This window comes from Chinchilla lanigera, unplaced genomic scaffold (assembly GCF_000276665.1).
Source record: "Chinchilla lanigera isolate Chin_1 unplaced genomic scaffold, ChiLan1.0 scaffold00014, whole genome shotgun sequence".
Classification (NCBI taxonomy): domain Eukaryota; kingdom Metazoa; phylum Chordata; class Mammalia; order Rodentia; family Chinchillidae; genus Chinchilla; species Chinchilla lanigera.
The window spans coordinates 28,030,840-28,058,460 of NW_004955415.1; the positions used below are offsets into that span (position 1 = coordinate 28,030,840).

General features: G+C 48.9%; 1 protein-coding gene across 5 annotated transcripts in view; it reads left to right on the forward strand.

The window, feature by feature from the left end:
• The window catches only part of Rin2 (Ras and Rab interactor 2), a 176,453-nt gene that overhangs the window by 77,170 nt on the left and 71,662 nt on the right, over nt 1-27,621 (forward strand). Inside the window, exons 1-3 of one of the 5 annotated variants that reach the window (XM_013512179.1) lie at nt 1,600-1,710; nt 2,496-2,588; nt 12,241-12,352. In XM_013512179.1, coding sequence (XP_013367633.1) covers nt 1,607-1,710; nt 2,496-2,588; nt 12,241-12,352 — 309 coding nt within the window. In that variant the 5' untranslated portion in view covers nt 1,600-1,606. Of the gene's footprint in view, nt 1-1,599; nt 1,711-2,000; nt 2,179-2,275; nt 2,424-2,495; nt 2,589-12,240; nt 12,353-27,621 lie in introns of those variants that run through there. The other 4 variants (XM_013512180.1, XM_013512182.1, XM_013512181.1 and 1 more) reach the window with 4 other exon arrangements.

Sequence of the window (27,621 nt, forward strand, 5' to 3'; positions counted from 1 at the left end):
GTTCCAGGCATCTGGAAAGATCCGGGACACGATAGGCCCAGCTTTCCAAAATCCGATGCTTTACCCTTCAGAAAAACCAGGAAGAGTTTCACTGCTCTAAGTCTGGAGGAATTTTACAGCCTCTCAAACCACGGTACGTTTTGGTTTTCAGCCCAGCTGTGACTGGGTGGTTTTAGGAGGCAGCCACTGGGTGACATCTGCAGGGAGAGGTGAGGACCCAGGGTCAAGAGAGAAGTGGCCATGTAAATTAGATTGAAGTGCTGTGAGTCTGGGGTTTGGGAAGAAAACTATTGGAACGAGCCTGGAGCCATAATCTTCTGGGCTCTTGAGGCCTGTATTTGCTTATGTTTTGCTTTTGTTTCTGTATTTCTATCGGTACGTTTGTAACCCATAGTGAATACATTTATCCCGGGGATGTGGTACTTGTATATTTCTAATCTTAATCCTCTCTACTTCCCTTTCCCATCCCCTGTTTTAAGAACTAGTAATGCCTTCTCCATGTACCATCTGCGGGGACAGTGGGACGGTTCCCAGCTTCCTTTCTGTGGGAAGCAGCAGCTGGGTCTCCTGGCCATGCGCTCCTGTCCCCTGCAACTGTCTGCATCTAGGAGGGATGATGCCTCCTGCCCCAGCACCCCCAAATTCAGGCCAGATATTGAGGTAAAGATAAGTTGAGGTTAAGGTGTATACAGAACCCAGCAGCCAGGGTGGTTAAACTAGTAAATCTCTGGAATCCAAAGTAGGCAGGATTCCCTGCCTGTCTCAGCTCACTGAGGGGGCTTTTCTATGGAAAACTTTGCAGCAGCACCAAGAAACACAGTCCTAGATGAGAATGAAGTCTTGGCTCTCACTTTTCAGTTCCTGATGTGCCAGGCTGCATGGAATCCCCTGCTGAGAATATCTGAAAGAAAATGGACAGGAGAACTCAGGCTTGGTTTAAGGCAGAGTGTGAGTTTTTACAGAGGCCTCTGTGTTTCTGGGTCTGAACGGTTCATCACTGGCTTCTGAAATTCCTGTCCCATTCCTACCTCTGAGCACAGTGCTATATTCTTTGTGGAGTGGCTCCAGCCTGCACTCTGCTAGTCAGGATGAACTTCAGAGGGCTGGGCTTGGGCTCCATTCTGCTGCTGAGCACAAGCGTGAGCCTCTGAAGCCAGCAGGGTAGCTCTCAGGAGAGCTTTGGGACTTGGCCTTTGTTCCAGCAGGACCTCAAGGGGGAAGAAAGGCAGGGAGGACACCACTTGCCCTTTAAAGTGATGGGACTGCAGGGCAGTGCCTCAGATAGGTGAAAGTTTTAGAAAAAAGGGCATACACCATGTTATTTCCTCCTGGATGAGATTCCGACATGAGCTGAGACAACTCGTGCCTGTCCGCGCAAAGGGACAGTGCTCACGTGTGCATGGTCTGTGTGGATTTATGCTTTCCCGCTTGCCAAAATGCCCCTGGGCTGGCCTCACTGTGCCTTTTGTCCTTCTGGCTCTTGGTTCCCTGGCTGGAATGAAACAGCCCCAGTGAACTGCTGGGGCTGTCTTGGTTTCAATACCCTCACCCCGCACCCCAGCTACTTGTAGCATTCTGATCTTCCCTCCCAGGTCCTTTATTTTGGATGATTGTGGTTGGGGTGAGCTGGTCCTGGGCGTGTTGCTGCAGGTCCTGCACAGCTTCCCGGGAAGGAAGGGTTGAGGACTCCCCAGCTCTCACCGCGCCCAGGTGTGTGTGCTTCCCTTAGAGGCCAAGGTTGGAGGCTTTGTGGCCCAGAGGGGAGGATCATAGGTTGAGATGCCGGAGTGCAGCAAACTCCAAGCTCAGATTACAGTGGGGGGGGCGGGGGTGACGCAGGACTGTGCTGTTCTCCTGCTTTGGATTTTCCCTGCATTCCCTTAGATGACAGGGGGCTGTGTGCTCACTGTCCCCTTGCACAAGCTGACATCTGTAAACAGTGACGCTGCTGCCTGTGCTGCCTGCCAGTCCCGCAGGCGTTTAGGAGAATGCAGAGCCATTGCCTCAGTGCCCTGCTGCTGACCTGGCCTGGGGAGGGGCCTGGCAAGGCTCACGATGACCTCAGCCCCTTTGCAGCAAGATTTCCTGGGAGACACAGACCCTCATTCTTCCACCAGCCCCCTGCGATCAGCCACGTTGAACCTCTGAGCTTTTGGGTGGACCTTGGGGACATCTCATGTTAGTCCTTTCGGACTTAAGCGTGAGGTCAAGCAGAGGCACAAAGCCATCATTATGCTCCCCGCAGAGGGTCCCCAGGACCTTCTGCGTCAGCTCCCGCGGGGGGAGGGGCGGCGAGGTGGGGCATAGTCTAGGAACAGCGCTGGCCCGGCAGGAAATTGGCCTGAAAGGAGATGGAAGGGCTTTGGTGGGAAATAAATGGCACTGTGTTGTTGACGGAAAAAGATCTTGGCAGGACTGTTGTTGTGAGTGTTCTGTGGCTTAGAAAGGAATTTCCTACAGGCTGGGCTAACCATTAAAAATGTCTCTACCTTCAGGAGTCCCCGGCGTGCAGTAGAGACTCGCTGGGGGAGATGTCAGCAAGGACCATGGGCAGCCGCGCTCTGGACAAGCGAGGAAGTTTCTTTAAGGTAAAGGGAAGCCGGGGTGGGGGCACTGGGGTCGCCTGTGGTCAGCTCTTTCCCTCTGCTTGGCTGGAGGGAGCTGGGGCACCTTAGCAGCTGCAGGGAAAACCTGCCCTCCCAGCCAGCCGGGGCGGCCCTAGCTGGTCACTCTGTCCTGTGGCACGTGGGGCTGTGGTCCTGCGGTTCCACACGGGCACAGAGAGGCACCACACTGCCCAGGCCGGCGACAGCATCTTTATGTGCAAAGTGCTTGGCTCCCCTTTGCAGTGGGTGATTTGGTAGTTTGAGAGCTGAGCTGTGCTCACCAAGAGTCCAGCCAGCACCAGAGACCTGTGCGGTCCGCCTTTCGCTGGGGTGTGAGTCACATCAGTGCTCAGAAGCACAAAGCCAGGCGGCAAGATGCCTGGTCCTCACCTTGACCGAGCGAATGCTATTTGTGGTGCATTTGGTCCAACACGCCAGAAGCTTCTTTGGGGGTGAGAGAGGAACGTAAGCATAATGACTAAAATTTTACAGCCTTTCTGTAGAAGTTGGTATTGATGGGAGTAAAGTACCTTGCTAGCTTAATGAGAGGGGCATTTTTTTTTTTTTTTTTGGTTTTTCTCCGGTACCAGGAACCGAACTCACGACCTTGCGCTTGCCAGGCAGGCGCTTTTGCCGCTGAGCTAAATCCCCAGCCCCCTGAGAGGGGCATTTAAATGAGATGGAGAATATATACATGTAGGGTGTATTTAATTAAGACTTGGTGATCATTTCTAATTTACACTTGGGGATTAATTCCATTCTCCATTCTTGTAGCTTTTGGCTTTATTTCCTTTTACCCACTCTCAAATTAGTGATTACTCTTGGTAGAAAATTTAAGAAATACAGAACCAGCCAGGTGTGGTGGCACACGCCTGTCATCCCAGCACTCAGGAGGCTGAGGCAAGAGAGTTGGGGGAGTTTGAGGCCAGCCTGGGTTACAAAGTGCATTCAAGGCCAGTCTGAACTACATAGTGAAACCCCGTGTCAAAAAGACAAAAAAAAAAACAAAAGCAAACCAAAAAACCCTACAAAACCATGTTAAAAGACATTTAAAAATGGAGGCAAATTGAACATTTGAAATCTGTTATAAGCAGGTGTTCAAAATTCTAAGTCTTGTCTCCAGAGGGAAAATAGGAAATGTTATTACTTTATTGCTGAGAAAGAGTGATTGGGTTTAATAATTACCCCAGCCAGAATGCATTCTATGGATGTATTTACTCTGCTCTATACACTCCCTGTTTCCAAGAGAGCTCAGCAGATGTATGGTGTCAACTGTTGACTGTACAAAATCCACCAGGAGAGGCTGTTGCTAAAGCAAAGCTGAGTTCGTCTTTGAAACAAGGGGACCGTCCCAATGGCAGTCCTATGCGCAGGGACCCAGGCACGGGTGGGAGCATGTCTATAGGACTGGGAGGTCTTGTTCAAGGCGGAGAACCCACTGGGTTTCAGGGAAGTTTATGATATAACAGGGTTGTAACTACGGTAAGCCATGGCTTGAAGCGAGTCGGGGCAAGTTCCTTGTTAATAAGGGAGTTGTTTCCCCAGGTGAGCAAACAGGACAGATTGTCTTATAGAAACTTCCTGCGAACAATGAGGCTATTTATTGGTTTACAGCCTTAACTTTCTGGGCAAACAGATCCTGAAAGAAAGAGTTAAGTGATATTGACACAGATGGTCTCAATTCTCAGGGCTCATAGTTAAGCTCTGTGGTCATATGTACCCTCAGTTCTCAGTTGATTTCATCAGCTTTTATCAAACCTGTGTAACTTGTCCCCATCAGAGAGGCAGACAAAGGGGAGGAGAGAATCTCGGGTCCCCACAGACAGGCCTAAGCCCTCAGGTTCCTTGGCTGCACCCTCTATGTGGAGATATTTACCTGTTGGGGATAATCCCAAAGCCCACCTTAAACCAAAGCATTCCCCGAATGTCACTGGCCTATAATTACCACCTTCTGATCCTTGGGGAGGGCCAGGGATATAGCTCAGTGGCGTAAGTGCCTGCCTGGCAAGCACAAGGTCCTGAGTTCGATTCCCCAGTACCAAAAAAAAATTCTGATGCTTGGCGAGCAGCTCGGTGGAGTTGGATCGGACAGACTTTAGGAGATTCTAAAATCAGACATAAGGAGAAAACTGATATTGATGAAATGGCCTGTGAAAATTCCTTAGGGAGGTGGGCATCCTGTGGGAGCCAGCCGTCTGCCTAGGCTGACATCCACCGTGGTCATATTTTCTGCAGACCTGGGGAAAGTCATGTTTGTTTTATTATTCTCAGTGGGACAGCAGGTTAAGTGCTTACCTTGTATTTCTGTTCTATGTTATAAGAAAGATGCTACCTGGGTAGGGGGCAAGGCTGCCCAGACCTGCTGGGAGCAGGAGGAGCCCTACTTCATTGGTTCTTGTCCAAACCCACCCGTGGAAAAATGTGCACTTGGAGGCTGCACTATGTTAACTACTTAATTTTCTATTGTCTGTTTTTTTTTTTTTGTCAGAGCTTAAATTGTTCAATTTATTTACATTACATGTTCCATGTAAATGGTATAGTTGCTATATATGTATTTTCTTCCTCTCTCCATCCCGCCCCTTCCTATTTCCCTTTCCTTTCTTTTCTTTTCCTTTCTATTCTTTTCTTTTCTCTCTCCTCTTTCTCTTCTCTCTTCTCTCTGTCTCTCTGTCTGTCTGTCTGTCTGTCTCTCTCCTTCTCTCCCTCTCTCTCTGACCATAGTTAGTCGCCAGCATTAGGCATGGAGTTATCTATGAAGCTGAAGTAAACTGCCCTTCGGACATTGAGTAGTAACTCTTAGAGGCTTATTTTTCAACAAGCTAGAGCGGAGGTCGCTTGCTGGTGTGGTTGGGCCCTCAGCCCATCCTGGGACTCACCGGCCCTTCCTTTGCACCTCATGCTTAATTGAGTGACATCTTTAAAGACAGTGATCAGCCACCTTCTGACCCACACCAGGAAGAGCAGACCAGAGGTGCTCCCTGACCACAAGCAGCTGGCAGCCTGGTAGCAAAGGACATTAATCAAACCATCACAGCACCAGACCCTTCATTATCAACCACAAAAGAAAACAGCGCTCTGTGCAAGAATTGAAAAGGGCTCTGAGAATCCATCCTCCAACGCAGGGTTCCAGAGAAACCCTTCTTTTCTTTTTTTTTTTTTTTTCTGTTTTTTTTTTTATTTTAAAAAATAAAAGAAGGAAAACATATTAACAGACATCTATTTACAAAATAGCATAAGAACAATACAAACAAAACAGAGTTACAGATAAAGTTGTAGGAAATTAACCGTGGTTGTTGTATTACTTATTGATATCTTCAAAATGCGGAGAAACCCTTCCTGAGGCATGGACTTTGTAGAGCTGGGGTTACTGCCTTATCTGCAAAGGTGGGGCGTGGCCAGATTCCAGGTCTCCCAAAAACAGCCGGGCGCCACACCTGCCTGGGACAGTTCCATCGAGTGTGAGGAACCCGGCTGCGTCCTTGGCTGTTGTTCTTAGCGAGTGCTTTTGTAACTGGTGTAAGGCACACGTGACCGGAAGGCAGTCCTCGGATCTCTCAGCATTTCCCTCCCCTCTCCTGTTTGTCTTTCTAAACCACAGCAGCTCACCACCAGAAGCAAGCTGGGGCTTGTGGTTTCCAATCTGCCCTGGCTCAGGGAAGTGACTCACATAGGTTACGGGACCTGTGGTGGCTAGATTGCCTGAGCCTTCTGGGACAGCTGAGAAGGCCCATCACTGGGATCACATCCTGGAAGGCGGGGCTGCATGTGTCCTGTGCTGGATACACATTTTCCACAGTCTTTGCAACACCATGATTAATTTTTCCCAACCACCTGTGGAAAGTGACATCTTCCTGCTCTACATGGTCACTGGGAAACATGTCGGGGCAGGAGGGATGCCCTAGACCAAGTAGCTAGCGTCTAGGTGGTGAGTGTGCCCACCTACTACCATCAAATTTCAGGGGCACATTGAAGGAAAGAGATGACCTAAGAAAGATGTCACTCCCAGCTGAAGAAGTTCCAGATAGTCCTGAATTGTGGGCAAAGAGGCTCCTTGTCATCTCCAAGGCATCCCCTAAGTTATTTGCGTTCCCATGCCATCCAGGCACCCAGGGCTTAGTACATCTTTCTCCAGCTCCCACAGCCTGCGCCTTCCTCCCTCTTCCTCATCTGTCTTCCTGCTTAGGTTCTTGCCATCTCCTTTGTGGCGCTGAGCTTCGCCATATCACTGAACCATCCATTCTGCGGGTTCACATCACCTGCCCTTGCTGGATCCTGTACCATCTCCAACTTCACCCTCCGCTGCCTGTCCCCATCCGTCCTGCTGCTGCAGCATCTCAGCCTGCCCTGAGGTTAGACAGGCCTGCTGATGCCCATCTGGTCACTGACGACACAGCTCACACAGGCCAGCAGAAAATGCGTGGAGAAAGCCGCTGTGGCCCCGAGGGAGTGCCAGGAGGGAAATCTGAGCTCAGCTCCGACTCTGCCACAGGGAACTTGCTTTGTCCTGTAGTTGCCACAGATCCTCACAGGGATGGTAGAAGAGGGCCAGTGTGATGACCATGGGCTTTGCTGACCTCTGTCCCCTTCCTGGGTGGCACTACCCTGCTTCTGGGGCAGGGTGAGAGTTGATGTCCATTGACCAGGAAGGAAATGTGTTTGGATCGTGAGAACCTAGATCTCCTGTGCTCAGACCACTTGTGCCCTGGGGAGAGGCCTGTATGGGGACTCATAAGCCCCCCGGGGTCAGCCAAGGGCCAGATCACAGCAGAGACTCCATTCAAGTGGAATCTCTTCACTGTGGAGGGGTGATGTGTGCAGTGTGGATAGCAAGGCGGGATGGTATGCTTGTCTTTCAGAAGGGGAAAACCTGCAGTCATATCCCAGAGAAGCATAGCAGAGCCTTTGGGAACCATAAAGAACACAGGTGCAGCTGCTGGGCTCAACCCCCAGAACTGCAATGAATGAATGAATGAATGGATGGATGGATGAATGAATGGATGAACGAATGAATGAACAAGCAAGCAAATGAATGAACAAATAGCTTTGAAGAACCCAAGGTGCCGAAGTCTGGCTACCAAATAGATGAAACAGGAGTGACCTCACTTGAGTTCCCTGGACTCCGCCTCTTCCTGACATTGGAAAAAGTATTCTGTTTTCAACTATTCTGTCTACACAGCAAATGTCTGATCACCCAGACCTGGCCCAGCTGTCCACCCTGCACTCACTGACTGCTAGCGTTTGACTTTGGAGGATTGTCTTTCAGTAGAAATTCATTTCTCTGCCAAAGACAATAATTTACTGTTATGTAATAGTGGACGGAATGACAGAGGAATGAAAAATAGTACTTAGAACAAAAAGTCTCATTTTAGCCAATAACTTCATCGAGCAAATCCCAGTGTGGATCTGTGTGCACCTCACAGCCAACCAGAGGAGCACAGTTGACCCCGTGGGTTCCGGGCACATCCCCGAGAAGTTGGGCAGGGAGACAGCGCCCCCAAGTGTCCAGTGAGTGTGTCCATCCTTCCATTACCAGGCAGATCCTAGCATCCATCGTGCAGAGGAAACCAGCAATCAGAGGTCCAGGCAGGCCGAAGGGCTCTGTTCTTGTTTGTTTATGATAAATTGCAAAGCATAGCTGCCATTGTATTTGAGTGTCCCTTGTTTTCCAGAAATAAAGTTTTCATAGACATTGATACCTACAGAGTCTGCAAGGCAGTGCTGTCCCATAGAAATAAAATGTGAGCCACAGGTGTAACTTTAAATTTTCTGGTGCCCAAGTGAAAAATGAAAAGAAAAAAAAACTGAAATTAATTTAATTTTTTTTGGTCTTTTTTGAGACAGGGTCTCTCTACACAGTTCAGGCTGGCCTTGAGCTCACTTTGTAGCCCAAGCTGATCTCAAACTTGCAAAGATCCTCCTGCCTCAGCCTCCCAAGTGCTGGGATTATAGGCATGTGCCACCACACTCGGTGAAATTAATTTTAGTAATATATTTTTATTTAACCTAATATATAAAATGTGATCTAAAAGATGGTGATGGTTTAATTTTTTTTAATTTATGGAAAAGACACATTGCCATGAATCCCCTGCCTCAAAAGAACTCTACCTTGCTTTGAACACACTTGTACCATGGTTCTTGCCAATCTTGGCAGCAGCTCTGGAGTCCTTCCTGAGTGTCTTCAGTTCGCTGTCATCTCTGCCTCGATGTCCTGAATTGATTCAAGACATTGACCTTGCATGGTCCTTTTGACTTTGGGGAGGAGCCGGATGTCCCGTGGTGCCAGATCTGGTGAATAAGGTGGGTCAGGACACAGCGTCATGCTTTTATTTGACAGAAGTCGCTGTAAACATTTGAAGGGATGATCATAAAATATGGTGAGTGTGTAACTTTTAAAATTCATTATAGTAAAGGACACATCACCATTAACCCCTCCCCAAAGTACTCAAAATATTCCCCCCTCATTCTAAACACACTTACCCCACTGTTCTTGGTAATGTGTCTTTTACTGTAATGTCTTTTTTTTTTTTTGCAGCAGGAATCGAAATCAGGACCTTGTGCTTGCCAGGCAGGCATTTACGTTGCTGAGTTATATCCCCAGTTTAAGTCTTTTTTTTATAATTTAAGCATTTTCAGGATCTTTGGTCATCCACTGGATCCAAATGATCATCATGTCAGCATGTCATACATATAAAATAATTATTAATCAGCTCTTGTACATTATTTTTGACACCATGTCTTTTTCAATTGACAAAAAAAGCATGTATTTACCACATACAGCGTGTTTTGATATATGCTTTGTTCCCTTCCTTGAAAGTCCCATTAGCAGGGCATGGGGGCACACGCCTATAAGCCCAGCATTTGGGAGGCTGAGGCAGGAGGATTGCTGTGAGTTCATGGCCAACTTGAGCTACATAGTGAGACTCTTTCAAAACACCAAAGAGTACCATGGTGGCCAGAGGCCGCCATTCTGAACTGCAAAGCCTTGGTGTTCCCTCTTTGCACAGGCGGGGAAACTGAGATCCCTGCTGATGTCGGCCTTGACTGGTGTCCTGTGGCAATCCCACCTGGCCCCCCAAGGGTACCCACTGACTGCTTTCCACCCTTGCCCGCCACCTGGAGAGGTCGAGTGGGCCATGGCCTCTCTTTCTTTGAGTGCACACAGGCTCTCAACAGCTGCTCCCAGCGCCTGTAGGTGCTGGGTCAGCCCCTAGGGCATGAGTTTCCAAGCAGGCCATGAGGTCAGGGGACGCAGTTTCCGCGGGAAGCAGTGGAGTGTGCAGTTCTGTGAGGCGGCGGCTCCCACACATGGTGGCCACCAATTCCTAGGCTCCTAGGCTCCAGGGAACTCTTTTTCCCCTTCTGTTTATTTCTAAAATCAGAACTACCCAGGCTCCACTCAACTACCTACTTATTCATGTTTCCTTGTTTCATAATTTGAAGAGAGACAGTTTTGAAGGGCAATTTTGTTAATGTGTAATTTTCAAAAAGTTAAAACATGACTCTCGCGGGACATAAATAAGCATCCATGAGGACATCATCCATCTCACTCAGGGGGAAACTGGTCAGGTCAGCAAACAAAGCCCATCCAAAGAACACATGTACAAAGCACATGTATCTATGCAGTTGAGAAAGGCATTGTGAGATAAGCTCGCCAAGTCAAAAAGCTGGTTAAATCCTAGAAGACAGTAAAAGTGTAACCCTTGGGTTTATCTCTTTTATTCTGAACTAAATCTTCAGCATGGCCTGGAACCCCGCAGTGTCTGAGCCTGTCAGTAATAGCACATGGCACGGCCAAACACATCGCCGTCCCCTAGACAATGACATAATCTTTCTGTCCATTTAAACAATGCTCCAGTGTGACAATGAAAGGCTGAACTCGAGAACAAAGAGGCACCTAGATACAGTGGGGCACACCTGTAACCCCACCATTGTGAGAAGCTGAAGCAGGAGGATCCCCATGTTTGAGTCTTGCCTGAGCAACTTAGTGAGATCCTGTATAGAAATGAAAAAATCAAAAGGGCTGGGGATATAGCTCAGTTGGAAGAGCACCCTGGTACCCCTAGGACTGATCTCCAGCACAACAGCAACAACAACCATCTGCCTTGAAATGTGAAAATCTAAAATCTATTAAATAACTCTGGGTCAAAAGCAGAAATATACACTGGAATTATACAATGTCTAAAATATGCCAATTAAAGTACTGCCTATCAGAACAAGTGCTGTGTGCCTAAAGCAGCATGCAGAGGAAAATTCATAGCAATAAACATTTTTAATCAGAAAAGATATGCTCTACCATTTTTGCCTTCCTCTCAAGTGTTAAATTGTTGTGAGTGGTTTGTTTTTTGTTCTTTCATTTTGTTTTGTTTTCAATACTGTGGACTAAACCCAGGGCGTGGCACTGAGCTGTATGCCCCACCCTTTTTATTTCTTACTTTGAAACAGGGTATCACTAAGTTGTCCATACTGCCCTCCTGAACTCCTCTGCCTAAGCCTTTCAAATAGCTGGGGTTATAGGCATGTGCCACTGTGCCTGGCTTCAACAACGTTTTAATAATGTTTCTTAATAATTAACACCAAAACTATTTATTCCCCATCGCTTCTCTAATCTCTGTCTTGGTCACTTTCCTTGTCCCTGAAACAGTGCCTGAAACCCACAACATGGCTTGCAGTTTCAGGAGTTTCAGTTTGTGGTCAACTGGCTCAAATGTAGAAATGGTACAGTAGAAGGGCCTGTGGGAGGAAAAGTGCTCATGTCATGGTGGCCAGGAAGCAGAGAGGGAAGAGAGGAGCCAGGAAAGGAGATGCACATCCTAGTGACCACCTCTTTTGACCAGGCCCCACCTCCAGCAGCACACTTATCTCTGAGCTCATCTGGAGATTAATACACCACATGTATATAGCCATGAATTCTGCCTTAAAAGAGCAAATGCATTCAGTGTGGTGGGAAACCCCGGAAGAGCTACTTCTAAACTGGGTCATTAAGTGCCAGGGTCCCTGGCCTCTCTTCAGTACCATAAAATGCTCACTGTGATGTTCTGCATGTGTTGTCTCTGAGCTCAAACACCACAAGCTGGCAGGACCCTCACACATATGGCTATCACCAGTGGGTCTACCGGTCCAGGTGAATTGGATAAAGGCTGATTTTCCAGTGTAGCCATTTTTCAAATGTCTTTGTGTGGGAAAGCACAAAGCCACATGCACAGAGCAGTCTGAAACTGTGAGATCTGTTGCTGGGAAACTAGTTACCCAAACTGCAGTGACTTCAAGAAGAATTTACCCCGTACAGTTTCAGAGGGTCAGAAGACTGAGGGCAGCTGAGCTGAAACCTCAAGTTCAAGGTCTCCTTGGCTTTGGGCTGAACCATCATTTGGGGCTGCAGTCTCAGGCGAAGGCTCAGCCATGGGGAATCTACTGACAGACTTCCATGGCACATCTCAGGTGGCTGCCACGTGGTCCTCCCCACAGGGCTGGCCGTGGGACATGGCAGTTGGCTTCCCCAGGGTAAATGGCACAGAAGACAAATGGAGAGACCAAGGCCACCACCTCTCCTAGACCCTGATCTTGATGCCAGAACACATCACTTCCCCCCTGGTCTGTTCATTAGGAACTGATCAGTAACCAGCTCTCTGTCCAGGACAGATAATGCAGAGTGTGGAGACCAGAATGTGACGGCCACCTTTGAGACCATGAATGAGAAAACAGCGTGGTCACAAGATCAGAAGGCTGCAGGCCCAGGCAAGGCTTGGGTGAGTGAGGGGGGCAACGGGGTTGGTGGATGCAACCGGCTATGGCGTCCACAGGAGGGGCAGCTACAGAGTCCTTGCACAATTGCTGTTATCTGGGGCGAATGTAGGCTGCTGGCTTGCTCTGCAGGGGTTAGAAACCCAGATTTTTGTGTTCATCCAGAAATCCAGGTTTTTCCAAAAAACAAAAAAAAGGGAAACACTACTCTTCTGAAGACCGTCTCTGATGAGTAGGTGGCCAGGCTGATGATTCCAAGCTGTCACCACAAGGGTTCTGGGGACACTTCTTACCCAGACTCTGGCCATCCACTTACAGGAGATGCAGGGGTGTGGACAGGAGGCCAGAGCCCAGCTCCTGCTCCTCTTGAAATGGAAGCGCTCCGCACAGTGGGCTGGGGGGTCAAGGCCAAGCCCAGGAGTCACAGCCGTGCCCGGAGGACAAAGTCACATTTATGGGACTGAAGAAGGGGAGCACGGGGTTTCCTGGGTCTGAGGTCCCCCAAGGGTGCAACACATGCTCGGGTCCTGCAGTGGCTGTCACCTGGGTCCCAGTGGACCAACATCAAAGGGGACCTGGTCCTCCTCCTCCTCTGCCTGACCTAAAACCTCTCCCCTCTGCAACTCCAGCTGGGACTCATTGGCGTGGGCTTTGGAAAGGTTGTCCATGTGGTTTATTCTTTTAAAAAGTATTTCTTTTTAACTGACAATACAAATGACACCTACTTATGGGGCACATTTTTTCTTGGCAGGGAGAACACTTAATGTCTATATTCAACTGTTTTCAAGAATACAGTACATTGTTATTAACTGCAGTTACCATGTTGTTAATAGAGCTTTTGGATTTGTTCCTCCTCTCGAACTGAAATTTTGTATCCTTTGATTAGGGGCTCCCTGACCATCCCTTCTTTCTACTCCGTTCCTGAGTTCAGCATTTTAGACGCTTATTTTAGACGATTGTTTTAGACAGCATCTAAGGAAGGTCATGCAGTATTTGCTTCTGGGCTTGGCTTGTGTCACCTAACATAACTTCCTCTGGGTTTGTTCATGTCACAAATGACAGAAGTTCCTCCTTCTTTAACATGTTCTTGCCGGCTTGAACCACTGGCGGTACATGTAATGACTATCTCATCAGCCAGCTTGTACTATCTGATGAGACTGTCCCATGCCACCCGATGGGGCAGTCATGCACGTACCATGGGCGGGTCACTTACCTGGCAGTGAGACATATCTTATGGCCCCACTGTGAACGTGGTAAGGATGAGCCATATTCCACTGTGTACATAGCCACGTTTGCTTTGTCTTCATCTGTCCTGGATGCTCTAACGAGCGGAGGTGCTATTGCACCGTAGTTCTAATTTGAAGATTCCTTTTGACTTAGTAAGTTGCACTATGGTAGCATCCGTCCTTCATAACTTAGCCTAAACCACTGTTTTCTGAGCACTTGGCTGCAGTGAGTCTAGAGAAGAAATGTGAGTTTTGTGTTGAGGGGAAGGTAGAAAAGGGTAGGGTCAGGGAGATGGCTTAGCGGCACAGCGCCTGCCTGGCAAGCGCAAGGTCCTGAGTTCAATGCTTAGTACCAAAAGAAAAAAGAAAAGGGTAAATTGGTGTCTCTAGTGGGTAAGACAGGGCTCAGGGCCTCACCCTTCAGGTGACATTCCTGCATCTGTCCCTGCTAGGAAATAACTATTCTTGAGATGGTCCCCAGTGGTTCTCAAATAGGATCCTGGGCCAGTGTGCCCTGGATACCTGCTAGGCACCTGGTGGAGGTGTTGTTTTCTCCATCCCAGGCCCACAGGGCAGAGCTGGGGACGGGCCACTCAGGCTCACAAGATGTCTCAGCTGCCGCTCACGACCCTGCATTTGAATACATGACAGAGAACCTGCACAGAGCCCAGGCTTCTTCCACTGGAGACCCGCCTTTATGTTGCCCATGGGATGCCACCTTACCAGTGGAGTCACGGTCACCCACTGGTTCACACATGGCACTCAGGGATCTCTGCCAGTCCCTGGCTCTGGGAGGCCTTGGTGCTGTGTGCACCACCATCGGATGGCACCTCTGTTCCTGTCCCCTGATGCCCCACACTTGATTTGCTCTCCCAGACACTCCTGCACATAGGTAGATGGGGATCTCCAGGGACAGAGTGGCTCAGCTGTCCCAGACCTGGCAACCCACAGAAGCCAGCACATCGCAAACCCCTGACCTCACCGCCCCTCTCTGGGGGATGCAGATTCACTGCGATGAGCACCTTGCTCTCCTGCTGAAGCCTGGGGTGAACCCTGGACACTTCTGTGGGCTCATACTGCTGCTGGCCATGGGGCGAGAGAACAAAGGAAGCAGTGGCTCCTTGGCTGATCGCTCGGTGTCTTGGTACAATCTCCCACGCCAGCTGTGCAGGTGCCACGCCAGCTGTGTGGCCCAGGTCACTCCTTGCCCAACTGGGTCTCTTTGTTTGGAAAAGTTATTGTACTTGTTTGTGATCCTCAGTGCACATGCTGAAGGAGTTGGTGCTTATGCGTATCTTAATCCTCTTTACTTCCTTTCCCTCGCTCCCCACTCCCTCCATTTCTTGGCTCCTTTCCTATTTTAAAAGGTCCATTTCCCCGTATCCTATCATCAGACCTTTATTTAGCTTTTTAAGTTACTTACACTGTGTGTTTCTCATATGAGAGCAGCCATGTGATATTTAAGCTTGTGTGTCTGATTTATTTCAGGTAACAGTATGATCTCAGGTGCATCTGGTTTCCTGTAAATGAGTCAAGTTCATCTTTCTTTATGGCAGAGTAGTATTCCATTGTGTGTAAATACCACATTTTCTTTATCCATGCATCTGTTCGTGGACATATAGGCCACTTTCAAGATTTAGCTATTCTGAATTGTGCTGCTGTGACATAGGTATGCATGGATCACTGTGGTGTGATGTCTCTAACTCTTTCAGGAAGATGCCTAGAGGGGAAATAGTTGGGTCAAAGGGAGTTTCCAGTTTCAGATTTTTGAAGACTCTCCATACTGCTTTTCATAATTCACGATGACCCTAACAAACGCCGTGGCTCCTTAAATCTGTTTACTTATTTAATACCCACACCATTACTGAACCTATTTTGTAGATTGGGAAGCTGAGGCTCAGAGAGGTTCGACAGCTCACCTGGAGCCACTGTGTGTGGACTGACTGGGCCTTGGAGTGGAGGAATTCACTGCCGCTCCCTGGAGCCTTGTGTAGCCCACTCTGCCTGCCCCCCCATCCCCGTGGTCCTGGGCTGGATGCTTTGGATCAGACGTCCCTTCCCTTCCCTTTCTTGGGGCTCTGTCCCCCAGCCCTGTTCTCTGCTGGCCACTGCAGCTGTGCTTTCCACAGGGAACTCTCAGGCTTTCTTATATCACAGAGTGTTCCACGTCACAAGGCGGGGACCATTTACCCCAAGTCTCCTTCCTCAGAGCAGGAGTTCCTGGCTTGCTGGGGTCGTGTACTGACCAGAAGAACCCTGGGCTTCTCAGGTGCAGAGCTGGGGGTGCAGTCATAGAGCGTGGGATGCAGATTGAACCAACACTCAGCACACCAGCTACATCTGAATCTCAGGTGTGGTGTAACACATCCCAGGCTATGGGAGACACGTACACATAGAGGTTATTTCTTGTTTGTAAATCCAAAGGTAACTGCACCCTGTGTCTTATCCGCTGACTCTGGAGGGAGGTGTGTGTGGTGTCAGGAAGCAGGGACACTGTTGTGACTGGGGTGGGGGCAAATAAGGGGACTTGGAGGTGGCCTTGGTGAAGAAATAGCATGGAAGCCAGGAGCCAAGTCCTCCCTGCTTCAGGCTATGTTCCTGACTGCTGCAAACACCTGCTCTATGGCCAGGTATGAACACCTGCGATCACAGGCCAGGTGATACGTGCTTGAATCCCTAACCCTGCCTTCAGGGAGTGCCCAGGAAGAGACACGTAGCCAAGTGCTCAGAAAACAGTGGTTTAGGCTAAGTTATGAAGGACGGATGCTACCATAGTGCAACTTACTAAGTCAAAAGGAATCTTCAAATTAGAACTACAATGCAATAGCACCTCCGCTCGTTAGAGCATCCAGGACAGATGAAGACAAAGCAAACGTGGCTATGTACACAGAGGAATATGGCTCATCCTTACCACGTTCTGTCCAACTCAGACCTGCCGGCTGGCATCCCAGAAGGATCAGTACTTCCATTCTGGGTCATTTTCTCTGTGCAGAGCACACCTCTGTCTCATCCCCCTGCCAGGGTGCAGGCTGGTTGCAGAATCCTGAAGGTGCCGGACACTTGGGCTTCTATTGCGGGACCGCTGGTTCTGTGTAGTTAGTAGGGCGCTGGAACATCCTTGGGTGCGGGCGCTACTGTCCCCTAGTGGGCAAAAGGTGGACGTGCAGCTCACTGGGTCAGACAGCCCCAAATGCCAGCAGGGCTCAGAGGTCTTGATCAGAACAATCAGTTAGGGAGAAGGGCTCCAGGCTTGCCTCCCTGACTCTGCGTTGGGCCCTGCAGAAGGAAAGGAAGGGAAGCAGGAGAAACATGCCGTGTTCAGCCCGCCCTGTCCTGGGCACTCCCTGAAGGCAGGGTTAGGGATTCAAGCACGTATCACCTGGCCTGTGATCGCAGGTGTTCATACCTGGCCATAGAGCAGGTGTTTGCAGCGGTTAGGAACACAGCCTGAAGCAGGGAGGACTTGGCTCCTGGCTTCCATGGTGTCAGTCATGGCCGCTGGCTCTCGTGTTCCCAAACCTGTGGTGAGGGAAATGTTGGCAGAAGGAGGCCAAGGAACAGAGCTGCCTGCTTTGTGGGGGCCAAGAAGGGGAGATGGTGCTGGGGGCAAATCCAGCCCCTAGGGCATGTCCCCACAGGCCTTTAACTAGGCCCCACTTCCAATTAAATTATGAACAGGCTAGGCCTGGTGGTATACCTACAATCCCAGCACTCTGGGAGGCTGAGGCAGGAAGATCAAAAGTTCAAGTTCAGCCTGGGAAACCAGGTGACTTTGTAAGACTTTGCCATAAAGAATAGCATAGCATAGCATAGCATAGCATAGCATAGCATAGCATAGCATAGCATAGCATAGCGTAACATAGCATAGGTTGGGGTTGTAGCTCAGAGAGAAGGCCCTGGGCTCAATCCTAGGTATCACAGATAAAAGAAAGAGGGAGAGGGAGAAAGCAAGCAAGCAAGCAGTGTTGCTCTTGTCATCTGCCTGTCTTTAAAGACTCCTGCAGCTGGAGCATTAGCTCAGTGGTGCAGTCCTTGCCTAGCGTGTGGAAGGCCCTGGTGTCTAGGGCTCGGGGGAAGGGACCTCAGCGGTGACTGCACGAGCACAGCTGTGCCATGCGGGAAGGAGACTGCGCCTGTCTTTCTGCTGAGGCTGTTGCAGGGATCACAGTGAACAGTGCAGGGCAGGTGGGACCCACTTCGAAGGAGCTGGCAGACTGGCTGGGAGCCGCACTCCATGCAGGCAGCAGCGTTGCAAGGTTCCCCTATGCACTTGTAACATGAACGATGTTTGCTCCAAAAACTAAAGAAGTAAACTGCAGTGGCCCAGTGTGGTAATTTGTAAGAAGCTGGAAATCTGGATTTTTCTTTATGGTAGTGGTGATTGAACTAAGGGGGCCTTTGCACTGAGCTACACCCTTAGCCTTGTTGTTGTTGGAGATACAGTGTTGCAGAGTTACCCAAGCGGGGCTCAAACTTGCAGTCCTCCTGCCTCAGCCTCTCAGTGTGCTGGGATTAGAGATCTGTACCAGGCCCAGCTAAATCTGAATTTTTAGGTAATTTTCCTGATTTTTGCATGCAGTATTCTCACATCTCAGTGATAAAGCTGTCCTAGCTGCAAAGGATAGGACCAGCCCTTGGGAGACCAGCTGGACTGGCATAACTGAGTGGTCCAGGGTGGCCTGTGACACGTGACACATGTGCTGGAGTGGTTGTCCATCCTGGGGAAGGTGGTCCATGAGGATGAGGGCAGCTGCAGATGAGGAGCCCGATGCCCTGCACTCCCTTCCAATGCAGCTTCTGTTCCAGTGCCAGCTTCTGTCACCAGTGCAGGGTCCCCAGGATACAGGGGGTGGAAGGCCAAGCTCTGTGGGGCCCCAGCTGGGACACAACTGGTCCATGTCCTGGAGGCAGCCACAGGGCCTCCCAGGGGTCCACGCACCAACATGCCACAAGAACAAGGCCCAGCACCTGTCCTGATGCCGCCAAGGCACCTGGGTCCTTGCTGGCAACACTGGAGAGAAGGCTGCGGAGCTGTGACCCGAGAAGCCACTGTACCATTGACAGCCTATGTCACTGGATGAACTCTCAGAGCCTCGGTCTTCCCTCTATGAAGTGGCAATGATTAAACCTCTGTTTTCTGGTGCCAAGATGGGAGGGTTAAATGAGATCATGGTGGTGCCCAGGAGAGGGGCAGCTTGTTAAAGGATGGGGAGCCAGGTGCAGTGGCTCATGCCTGTAATGCCAGCCCTTGGGAGGCTGAGGCAGGAGGATCGTGAGTTTGAGGCTGGCCTGGTCTACATAGTGAGACCTTGTATTGAAAACAAAATAGAAAGAAGGGAGAGGAGAGAGAGAGAGGAAGGAAGGAAGAAAGAAAGGAATGAAGGAAGGAAGGAAGGAAGGAAGGAAGGAAGGAAGGAAGGAAGGAAGGAAGGAAGGAAAGAAGGAAGGAAGGAAGGGAGGGAGGAAAGAAAGAAAGAAAAAAGAAAAGAAAAGGGAAAGAAGAGAAAAAAGAAAAGAAAAGTGGTAGCTGCTTGAAGCTGTTTTAAACAAAGTATTTCTTGGCTGGGTGTGGTGGTGCACACCTATAATCCCAGCACTTGGGAGGCTGAGGCAGGAGAATAGAATCATTGTAAGTTCGAGACCAGCCTGGGTTACAAAGTGAGCTCAAGGCCAGACTTAACTGCATAGCAAGACCCTGTCTCAAAAAGACAAAAAAAAAAGTACTTCTTTCTATTTTTGGCCTGGGGATTGAAACCAGGCCCTCAAGCATGCTAGCCAAAGCTCTAGCCCTTAGCTACACCCCAGTCCTATGAGGCCTGTTTCTTTACCTTCCTCGCGGCTGTGAATTAACTTTCTGAAGTGTCCCCATCTCAGGAGGACCCTGTCCATATCAGCCCGTCCTCCCCGACACATCTGCCAGGCCTCAGCCTGGGAAGCTGGGAGGACCCTCGAGCCTGCAGCAGAGGGAGGGGAGTCACCTGTGGGAGAAACGCAAGTGCTGGGAAAGGGTCTCGCTCCGCCATGCAGGGAACGGGCTGAGGACAATTCCGGCAACCGAAGGTATGGTTGTTTATTTACTAAGGCTGTGGGACTAGAACAGCAGCACTTTTCAGCCCTGGGCTGTAAAGGCAGAGCGGACTGACAGGCCACAGGCATCTGGAACCACCTACCCTTCCTTGTGCTCCTTGGTCCACACTGAGAGATCTGTGGGTGCTTTTGAGTACATGTAATTGGGAAGGAGCTGGACTTTGGGTATGAGCCAGGGAAAGAATACACACAGGGACACCAAGCTGGCCCTCAAGGGTTGGTGTTCATCTCCCAGGGAACATGAAACAAACACACCTGTCCCCAAAGCAGTCTGATTTCAGTATCCCTGCTGTCGCGAGATGCTCAGTGTTCTAACTTCACAGGTCCTGCCCCACCCCATGACCACATCAAAGGCCAGTGGAGTTTCCTAAGCACTGAAAGGTTTTGACCCACTACTTATACACAACTAAAACTAAATCTTAACCCAAACTACCTATATGCTTAAGCTGAAATCCTTCCTTCCTGGAAGCTTTGACAGCCAAGAGTTGGGAGAGTTTATCAAAGATCACATTTGTTGTGTGTGTGGTGTGTATGAAGTATGTCAACAAATATTGTGAATGTTCCAAAAATTTATTACAGAAAAGATGCATCACCATTAAACCCCTCAAAGTTTCCCCCTCCTTTGAACATATTTATCCCATCCTTCTGGTCACTTTCTGCAGCAGCTCTGGAGCCCTCTTTCATGAGTGTCTTTAGCTGTGCATCATCTCTGCCTCAACATCTTGAATTGATTCAACACATTGACCTTTCATGGTCATTTTGAGTTGGGGAAGAGCCAGAAGTCACACAGCGCCAGATCCAGTGAATAAGGTGGACAGGAACACACAGTCATGATTTTACGAGACTGCCTTCCACTGAATGGCACCGTAGCAGCATTTGTTGCATGCCTTGTAAAAACACTCAAGGTCTTCCAGAACTGCTGCACAAAGTATCAAGAGCCGTGGACAAGTGTGTCTGCAGTGAGGTGAAGGACTTTGAGTGGGATTGATGGCACTGTATCTTTAATTTTGCAATAATTTCTTTAATTTTAAATCTTCACCCTGTACTCAGATCATCCCTCTGTGTGCTTATGTGCACATTTCTGTGTGTTGGTGTCCACACCAGTGACGCAGGCCCTTGTGTCCACTGTGGGCTGGGCCTCTATCTCATGCCGGCCCCCCTCAAGGCTACCAAATGAACTACTGAGGCTCTAGGGGTGACACTGTCACCCCACAGGGCCACAGGAAGCAGGAGGCAGAGCTGCTGCAGGCCAGGCCTGTGGGGAGCTGAGCTGGCCTGGCCATGGGCAGGCAGCCCTGCTGGTGGCCGCTGGGTGGTGGCCTCCCCTGGTACTAAGCAGGAACACTGAGAACAGGGGAGCGGGGTGTAGCCCTGCTTGGGGACCAGCCAGTCTATAAGGCAGGGGTGTGACCGGACAGCTGGCCACACTTCCTCCAGCTGTGTTCCAAGAGCACAATGTCTCAGATTTTGAGGACAAGGGACAGAACCGACTCGAATTTCCAAAGCACAGTGTTCCCAACATAAGAGCATCCAGGGTGAGTTTGGGAGATGTGCCAAGGGAGACCAAGAAAGAGGTTCCAGGAAGCCTGGCTTTCAGTCCTGCATGCATTGTTTGAAGTGAATTGTACTCCTTGGATCAGAATTGTTTTTTCTGTTATAATTTTTTTTTCCAGTACTAGGGATTGAACCCAGGGCATTTCCACTGAACTATATCCCCAGCTCTTTTTATTTTTTTTAAGACAGGTCTTGCTAAGCATCTAGATTACTTAGGCTGGGTTCAAACTTTCTACCCTCCTGCCTCAGCCTCCCAGAGTTCTGGGATTGTAGATGACCACCACTATGCCCTGCTTTACTGATGTGACTTTACACCTCCAGAAAAGTTGCAAATTACAAAAAATTCCTATATGCTCATTACCTGAGCTCTTTGCCCTCCAGCTGGATCTGACTCGGGAACACTGTCCGCATTCAGGTGCTGTGAGTCTTTAGTCTCTAGACAGTTCTAGTTTCTTGTTGAAGTTCCTCATCTGTGCAAAAAAGTGCCCCCGGTGGCACACAGTTTAATGAATTTTCATGGCGTCATCACACGGGCACCAGTTTTAATGATGCTCAGATGTGAGGGGAAAGCGAATCCCTGGGTTATCAGAGGGAGGATGGGCACAGTGGCCCAGTATTCAGGCAGCAGCCTTCATGGCTTTGGGACCCTACAACCCAGAATGATGGTGGCTTTGACAGGAGGACCCCAAGACTCCCCCACTTCAAGTGAGTTTTTGTTTCTTAGTCCACAGTGGTGTGTAGGAATTATCTCCTGAGGCTGGGCGGATTTCATTTTTGGCACATGCATGCACGCGCATGCGCACACACACACACACACACACACACACACACACACACACACACACATTTTGAGTACCCTTTTTTTCACCGTGCACACCGCTGTCTGCTGTGAGTCTGTGTGGGATTCCTGAGGCCCGTTGTACCTACTCCTGAGTCTCTATTCAAAACATGTGATTGAATTAAGTTCAGTGTTAAAAACGGCTCCTAAAGCTCAACCTTAGCCTAGGAAGTCTCCTCCAAGTATGTGTCAGCTTGACCCAGGCAAAAATCATCTGGCCGCAGACAAGATTCTCCTCTGACCCAGATGCCCTGACCTAGAACGGGGCAACAGTAGAGGCACTGATCAGAGGCACGAGAAAGCAGTGTAGAGGGAAGTAGTTTTGAGTATAGTTTGGTTCACAGTATTCCCTTCTGTTTTTTGTTTGTTTGATTTGTCTTGCTTTGCTTTCCCCCAGCATCACTACCGTTAGGGCAAAAGCGCTCTGCCCTGGAAAGGTATAATCCAACAGGTGCCCTGAGGGGACACACTACTTTTTAGAGGAGATAATGTTCCCTACAGGATAGTTGACAGTGGTTAGGAGCTCTCCCTATCTGCCTTCCCTGTAACCTCACAATTCCTCTTTCCCTCATCAAATAATTGTATTGCTCACTCTGTAATCCTATTATGTATCTGAGTGTGTCGGTGTGTATGGGGGAAGGGTTCTTTAAAATTTTTGTGGTTTGTGGCTTTTTCCCCTCATAATTAGTTCCTAATGCCGCGTGCCCAGGGGCCACTGCCTGGCATTTTCCAATGCTGGGATTTTAGGGGAGGGTAGTGTGAAATTTACCACTGTTCTTTATTTTACAGATTCTTATTTTTGCATAAATAATCTCATCCTATTCAGATAGCTGATTAACTCTATGTGTTCCCCTTACTCTTAACACTGCTGGTGTAAAGAAACTGCATCTTTTTATTGCTAAACAGTAGTAATAAAATTTTTTTTAAAAAAGTGTGGGTTCCACCAGCCTCACAGCTTGGGACCTGATGTGGATGCCCTGCCAGGTCCTGCGCCGTGGTAGTGAGATCGTCCATCACAGGCAGCTCAGCCTGTCCTAGGGCTCCCGGGGCCCATCCACAGGGTAAAGGTTCCCAGCCTCACTGGTGGGATGCTAATCCCTAGCGCTCCTCTATAGGAACAGCAGGCTCCTCTCCATCTGCAGTGTTTGATGTTACTAGGAAGTAGAGGACTGCGAAGTGTGGCACAGACAGAGCCGAGGGTGCTGAGATTCACCCCCAGCACCAAGCAGTGCCATCAGGGTGCACCCCCACACAGGTGACCCTCACCCCACACCCAGGGTCCCAGTGAAAGCACTGTATGGGCTTCCTCACTCCTCTTTTGGGGCACCCTTGTGCTTTTCTGCAGCTCTCTGTCACCTTCGTGGGGAGCCCAGAGCTTGGAAGCAGGAGCTAGGTTATTACCTGCAAAAGCAGATGTCTACAACAACTGTATGTCAACAAGCAAACTCAATATTAAGGACCTTCACATTACTACATGAATTCCTGTCACCGCCATCCCTCTGCAGAATGGAAACTGCACCCACTGAACTATAATTCCCCACTTCCCCTCCTCGCGTTCCTGGCAGCCACTATCGCACTTTCTGTTTCTGTGAACTTGCCTGCGCTAGGTACTGCCCACAGATGGAACCACAGGCTCTTTGTCCTCTCGTGACTGGTTTATTTCACTCAGCATAATGCCGTCAAGGTTCTTATGTGTGGCAGCACATGCCAGGGTTGCCTGCCTTTGAAAGACTGGATAATATTCTGTTGGATGCGTTGTATGGAAACACTGCATTGTTCACTCACTCATTCACCCTTGATGGACACTTACACCAGGTATGATGGACACAGGGAATGTCTAAGTAAATCATCACAGTAAAAGACACAGTGCCATTAATCACCCTCAAAATCCTCCCCTTTGCTTCTAACAAACTTATCCCATCATTCTTTCCACTCTCTAGAGCAGGTCTGGGGTCCTCTTTCCTAAGTGTCTTTAGTTGTGCTGTCCCAGCCGCCTTGATATCCTGAATTGATTCAAAATGTTTAACTTTCGTGGTCATCTTGACTTTGGGGAGGAGCCAGAAGTTGCAGTGCCAGATCAGTGAATAAGGTGGAAGAGGACACCGTGTCATGTTTTTATGAGCCCGCCCTCTCACTGGGTATCACTTGACAGCAGCATTCACTATATTTTTGATGATACCTTGGAAAGACACTCATAAAAGGACTTCCAGAGCTGCTGCAGAAAGAGGCAAGAACCATGAGTTAAGTGTGTTTGAAGCAAGGGCAAGGATTTGGGGGGAGTGAATGGCAATTCTCTTTATACTATAATTTTTTTTTTTAATGTAAAGATGCATGGTGTATTTTGATCACCCTTTGTGTTATATCTTTTGACCAGTGTGAATAATGCTGCCATTTATTTCACAGGCTGGATTCTGTTCTTAAAATTTGTTACTTCATTGTCTTGCCCTGAATAGGAATATTAAAATGTCTCTGTGGAGGGAGGCCTGTGCCCCCAGGTACCTGTGCTGTGGGCTGAAGTGGTCTGGGGTGGAGTCTGACTTGGTCTTGAAATGTGGAACACCGAGCATTTGCCTGCAGTGGAGGGGGCGTGGCTTCACACCAGTGCCACCCTTGTGTGGTCGGAGGGAAGAGGATTTTGGGAGGTGCATTTTAGAACTACATAATGATCGCATTCATCACAGGGAATTTGTACCTGTACGTGATATTTCTTGATTCTTCTTTTTTCCCATTCCCCTCCCCTCCCTACAGCCCATCTTCCCCTCTTTATTTACAAAAGCTTTGTTTCCATTTTTTCTTGTCCCCGCTCCTTGTTCCCCACCCCATTTGAACATTTCTTCCATTTCCCAGTATCTATTACACATTTTGGTCCTTCTCTACACCTTCAGTTTCTCACATCAGAGAAACCATGTGGTATTTACACTTATGTGTCCAATTTATTTCACTTAAGAGTATGACCTCAAGGTGCATCCATTTAGCTAGACATGTCTCAAGCTTATCCTTCTTTATAGAGTAGTACTCCACTGTATATATTTGTTTAAAAAGCTGCATCTTCTTTATCCATTCATCCATTGATGGGCATTTGGGCTATTTTCAAGATTTGGCTGTTATACACTGTGCTGCTGTAAACATGGGTGTGCATATGTAGCTGTGGTATGATGCTTTTAATTCTTTCAGTAAGATATCAAGAAGGGGACTAGCTGGGTCGAATGAGACCTCTAGCTTCAGTTGTTTGAGGGATCCACGCTCCAATTTCTACAGGGGCAGAGTTTTGAGGACTCTCCATCCTGTCCTCCCAACACTGTCCCAGCTCCATTCCCACCGTGGTGCACGAGAGGTCCCTGTCCACACCGCCCTGTGTTTGGCTCACAGTTATTACTTCTTGTCTTCTTGGTGACAGCTGCTCTAATTGGGATGACGTAGCTCACTGTGGCTTCGCTTTGCTTTTCTCTAATGATCAGTGATGTTGGACATTTTTTTCATATATATGTTGGCAATTTGTATTTCTTCTTTTGGGAAACATCATGTATTCAGGTCCGCTGCCCCCTTTTTTTTAGTACTGGGAATTAAACCTAGAGCTTTGCACTGAACCACCTCCCCAGCCCTTTTTTTATTTTTATTTTTTAAATCTTGAGACAAGTTCTCCCTAAACTGTACTGGGTGAGCTCGAATTTGCAATCCTCCTACCTTAGCCTCCAGAGTGGGTGGGATTAGGGTGTACGACTGCACCCATATCCCTTCACTTGTTCATTTTTGAATCAAGTAATTCCTTTTCTGGCTGTTGTGTTGCTTGGGCTCCCTGTCTCTTCCGACATTAACCTCGTGTGTGTGTGTGTTGGGGGTCGGGCGGGTGTGGGGGGGAGTTTGCATATGTTTTCTGCTACTCTGTAGCTTGTCTACTTACTTTGTTGTTCCCTTTCCTGTGCAGACACTTTTCAGTTTGGTGCAATCCTCTGTATCTATTTTTGTATTTGTTGTCCAGAGTTTTGGAGTCTGGCTGGAAAAAAAAAAAACCTTTGCCCAGATCAGTGTCACAGAGCATTGTTCCTGGGTTGTCTCCTTGTGGTTTCTTATCTGGGGCCTCATAGTCAAGTCTTCCATCCGTTTGAGTTGATTTTTGCAAATGGTGAGCCGTAGGGATCTAGCATCATCCACTGCTCGTGGATGTACAGCTGTCCTAGTAACATTTATGAAGAGCTATTGATTCTCCAGCACTCTGGAGGTGTGTTCTTGGACTCTGGGTGAAAATCAGTTGACTAAGTGTAGGGAGGTATTTCAGTGCTATTTTGTTTTTTGGCCTGCCTGTCCGATGACTCTTAACTTTGCAATATATTCTGGGAACAGGCTGTGTGATACCTGCAGCTTTGTTGCCTTTTGGCCCAAGATAACTTTGGTTGTCTGGTAGCTTTTGTGCTTCCGTATGAATTTTAGGGATTTTTTTCCATTTTGGTGAAGAATAGCCTGGATTTTATGGGGATTGCATTGAATCTGTAGATCACTTTAGGTAGTATGGACATTTTAATAATAGTCTTAGAATCTACCAGCATGGAATATCTTTTCATTTGTGTCTTTTTTAATTTCTCCTGTCAGTGTTTTATGCCTTTCAGGTAGAGATTCTTCAGCCCCACTAGTGGGTGTTTATCTAGAGGAAATGACGTTAACGTGTCAGAGCCCCTGCCCTCCCAGGCGCACTGCAACAGCGTTCACAGCGGCCATGACACGGGATCGACCTAGGTGTCAGTGTATGAATGCAGAAAGAAGATATGACTCTGGGAGACTGAGGCAGGAGAATCGCATGTTCAAGCCCATCCTGGACAATTTAGTGACTTAGCAAGAAAGACCTTGTCTCGAAAAAATAATAGTAATAAATTTTCAAAAGGGCTGGGATGTGGTTCAATTTGAAGGCACTGGGTTCAATCCCCAGTATAGGGGAAGGAAGGAGGAGGAGGGGCAGGGGAGGGGGGGGAGGAGGAAGAGGAGGAGGAAGAGGAGGAATGTGGTATACAGTGTACCCTCCGTACTCCTAAGTCTCACATCCATGCCAGACCTTGGTCGAAAATGCTCAGGGGTAAACTGTCTGTACCGAAGACACACAGACCTTTTCCTTGTCGTTTCTAAAACAATACAGTGCCACCTTTCGCACAGGTTTGTAGGGTATTGGGTGTGATATGTCATCTAGGGTTGGCGGAGGACGTGTGTCGGTTCTCCGGCATTTGAGCATGCGCAGAGTGTGGTGTGCCAAAGGTGGGTTCCCACACCCCGGCCCGCGGCAGGACAAGTGTCCTCTGTGTGGGCAGTGAGCCCAGGAAGCTCGGGTGAGAGACAGGAAGGTGAAGCAGGGAGGAAGAGCAGCCGGGCCTCTGGCTGGGACTTGTGCTGCAACTGCATCTGCACAGCACCTACTGTCCCAGGGCTGTGACCGCGCTGTGACCGTGTGGTGCTGGGTCCCGGGCAGAGTCCTCACAGCCTGCGGAGCGGTGACTTCCCAGGGCTGTGGTCTGGGCGCTCACTGGCAGGCAGACAGGATGCCACTGGTGCGTCAGTCAGGCCCGGCTTCCAGATGAGGAACAAG